Here is a 3,356-nt window from a genome sequence, read left to right on the forward strand (position 1 = left end):
TGGGTTTTGGGGAGGAAAACCATGGAGGTAAAGGGCTATTTCTGTGTCATAACAAGGGTACCTATTATGATTTAGGCATGATTTACCACTGTTCATGTTGACTGTGACCACTTGGCAGAGGTAGTGTGTGTCACATTCCTCCATTCTAAAGTTACCTTTTGCCTCCCCTTAACTCTATATGTGATTCTTTTTTAAAAATATTTTTAATTCACAAATAATAATTATATATATTTATGGGGTACATTGTGATGTGATATTTTGATATATGCATACAAAGTGGAATAATTAAATTAATCTAATTAACATATCATTACTTCACTTATCTGTTTTTGTGGTGAGATATTTGAAATGTACTCTCAGCAATTTTGAAATATACAATGCATTAACTATAGTCACTATGCTGTGCAATAGATTGCAAAAACTTATTCCTCTTTTCTAACTGAAACTTTTTCTTTGACTAGCATCTCTCCATTCCCTCCCTCCCCCATCAGTCTCCAGTTACCACAATGCTACTGTCTACTTCTATGAGTTCAACTTTTTTAGTTTCCACATATAATTGAGACCATGAGGTGTTTGTCTTTTCGTGCCTGTGCCTGGCTTATTTCACTTAGAAGAATGTATTCCAAGTTTATCCATGTTGTTGAAAATGACAGAATTTTCTTTTTTTTTTAAAAAAAGGCTGGCTAGTATTTCACTGGCATGTTTAAAAAAAATACATGTATCCATTGGTGAATGCTTAAGTTTATTCCATGTCTTGGCCATTGTGAATAACGATTCAATAAATATGGAAGTGGAGGTTTCTCTTCAACATATTGATTTTATTTCCTTTGGATATGTATTGAGAAGTGGGATTGCTGGGTCACATGACAGTTCTATTTTTAGTTTTTTGAGGAATCTTCATACTGTTTTCCATAATGGCTGTACTATTTTACATTCCCACCAACAGTGCACAAGAGTTACCTTTCCTTTACATTCTCATCAACCCTTATCTTTCATCTTTTTTTTTTTTATTATATAATAGGCATTCCAACAGGTATAAGGTAATATCGCATTGTGGCTTCCATTTTCATTTTCTTAATGATTAGTGATGTCAAGCATTTATTCATGAACCTGTTAGCTGTTTGTAAGTCTTCTTCTTCTTCTTTTTTTTTTTTTCCTTAAAATCGCTGGCTTTTATGGCAATGTCTTCCAAGAGCTCATTAGAATCTATAAGATAGCAGGAATTTTGCCAACAAGGGCTGCATAGAAACCACAGGGGCAACTCGGCCAGGGCTGCTCCCATTGCGGTGGCCAAGAACTGGCTGAGGGCCCGACACTGGACTCTTGCGATAAACACTTTACTCTGGGTGAAGGCTGCATATTTAAGGACACAACTGCACATTTAGATCAAGCGGTGGTGATCTCAGGGCATACACGGAGCTTCATGCTGAGAACACCCAGGGGTCCTCTAGAGTCTTCCTTCTCGTCTTTAATTTCAGAAATTCTGTCTATAGATTTAAGGATTTCGGCAGCAAGATTCAGTGTCTCAGCTCCGGAAACCAGTTGCTTAACGGAAGCCTGTGCGCTGTTCATGACCACCCAGAGGTTCTGCAAGGCCACGTCGGCGTTCTGCTTCACCACTGTCAGGCTGGCCCCCTGGTCGCACCGCAGGGCTTCATTCTCTCGCTGGAAGCTGGAGACCTGCGCCTGCAGCAAACTGATTTCCTGTTTCAGTTTCACGACATGGTTTTCTGCCTTTACAGCCCGTTTGGTCATCAGCTCCAGGTTCTGCTCCACCTGCTGAACCACCAACTCCAAGTCGTGGTAGTCGCTTTCCTCGTTGATCATTTTTGCTTCTAATTTCTGCACAAGTGTCCTCACCATTTCTGTTTGAGCTTCAGAGAAGCTCTGAACCTCATTCAGCTTTCTTCTCAGCTTAGAATTTTCATCTTTCAGTGCTTCGTAACTTATCTGCAGCGTCCGCAGGTGCCTGTCTCCCAGAGACTCTCCATGAGCCGCAAAATCTGTGCTAGGACTCCCTGCCGGAGAGGCCGGAGACACGCGAGAATCAGTGTCACTCAACGCCCACGGGAGCAGAGACTCGGGCCCTGCCAGCTCTGACGGGGTGGAGAAAAAGGAAAGGTATGTGCTGCAGGGCGACGTGCAGGCAGGGACCCTCTCTGGGTGAGTCTGCTGGATGGCGGACGGCAGGTAGGCCCCACTCCATCCGGTGTCCTCATCCTCCTCCTCATCCAGGAGGTCACCGGCCCCTGTCGGGTCCTCGAAAAATGGCTGCTGATACTCCAGGCCATACCCCCCGGTTTGGGAGAGTGGGGAGTTGTGGTCAAGTCCCAGTGAATGCCTCGACGCTTCCTTTGCATAAATTTTGCTGGCCGGGTCCTCTTTTGACAGGCCGAGGTTCTTGGTCTTCAGAAACTCTTTAAAGGAGAATGGATTTACCTCTTCAAGATCTTCAAATTTGTCATCTCCAAAATGTGTCTCATGGGCTCCTGACGGGCTCTGCTTAGAACATTTCCCCTTTCCATAGCCCAAATCGTCGGGAATGGCGAGGCTCCGGGCTCGGGACACCGGGGTGACGCCCCGGCGGCGCAGGTAGCTCGACATCGCCGTGGGCCAGGCGGGGCAGGACCTGCCTAGCCCGGCAGCGGCGGCTCAGTGGCCCCTGCTCTGCCGGTGTCGCGGCCCGTGTCGTCCGCCCCCGTCGCCCGCCGCTCGGCCGCCCCCGATCCTCCGAGCCCCTCGTAAGTCTTTTGGCCAATGTCTATTCAGGTCCTTTGCCCATTTTTAAAGCAGGTTCTTTGTTTTTTTGCTATTGAGTTTAGTTCCTCATATGTTGTGTTAGGCCATTCTTATATCACTCTAAAGAAATACCTGAGGCTAGGTAATTTATTTAAAAAAAAAAAAAGAGGTTTAATTGGTTTATGGTCCTGCGGGCTGTACGGAAAATGTGGTGTTGGCATCTCCTTCCGGTGAGGGCCTCAGGGAGCTTACAATCTTGGTGGAAGGTGATGGGAAGCCAGCATGTCACATGGTGACAGTAGGAGCAAGAGAGAAGGGGGGAGGTGCCATGCTCTTGTTAACAACCAGATCTTGCCTGAACTTAGAGTGAGAACTCTCTCATTACCAAGGGAATAGAACTAAGCCATTCATGAGGATCCATCCTCATGATCCAAACACTTCCCACCAGGCCCTACCTCCACTACTAGGGATTACATTTTAACGTGAGATTTGGAGCAGACAAACATCCAAACCATATTATATGTTTTGGATTGTAACCCCTTATCAGATGTATGGTTTGCAAATATTTTCTATGCCATGTATTGTCTCTTCACTCTGCTATTTGTTTCCTTTGCTGT

General features: G+C 45.3%; 1 protein-coding gene across 1 annotated transcript; it reads right to left on the minus strand.

Moving 5' to 3' along the window:
- Positions 1–1,220: 1,220 nt before the first annotated feature.
- LOC101126524 (endosome-associated-trafficking regulator 1-like) lies at positions 1,221–2,604 on the minus strand. The gene has a single exon (XM_055368264.2). The coding sequence runs from the start codon at positions 2,602–2,604 to the stop codon at positions 1,387–1,389; it is 1,218 nt and encodes a 405-aa protein (XP_055224239.1). The 3' UTR covers positions 1,221–1,386.
- Positions 2,605–3,356: the final 752 nt, after the last annotated feature.

This window comes from Gorilla gorilla, chromosome 17 (genome assembly GCF_029281585.2).
Source record: "Gorilla gorilla gorilla isolate KB3781 chromosome 17, NHGRI_mGorGor1-v2.1_pri, whole genome shotgun sequence".
Taxonomy (NCBI): Eukaryota; Metazoa; Chordata; class Mammalia; order Primates; family Hominidae; genus Gorilla; species Gorilla gorilla.

Coding starts and splice junctions, on each gene's coding strand:
- LOC101126524 (XM_055368264.2), bottom strand. CDS start 2,604: ATGTCGAGCTACCTGCGCCGCCGGGGCGTCACCCCGGTGTCCCGAGCC.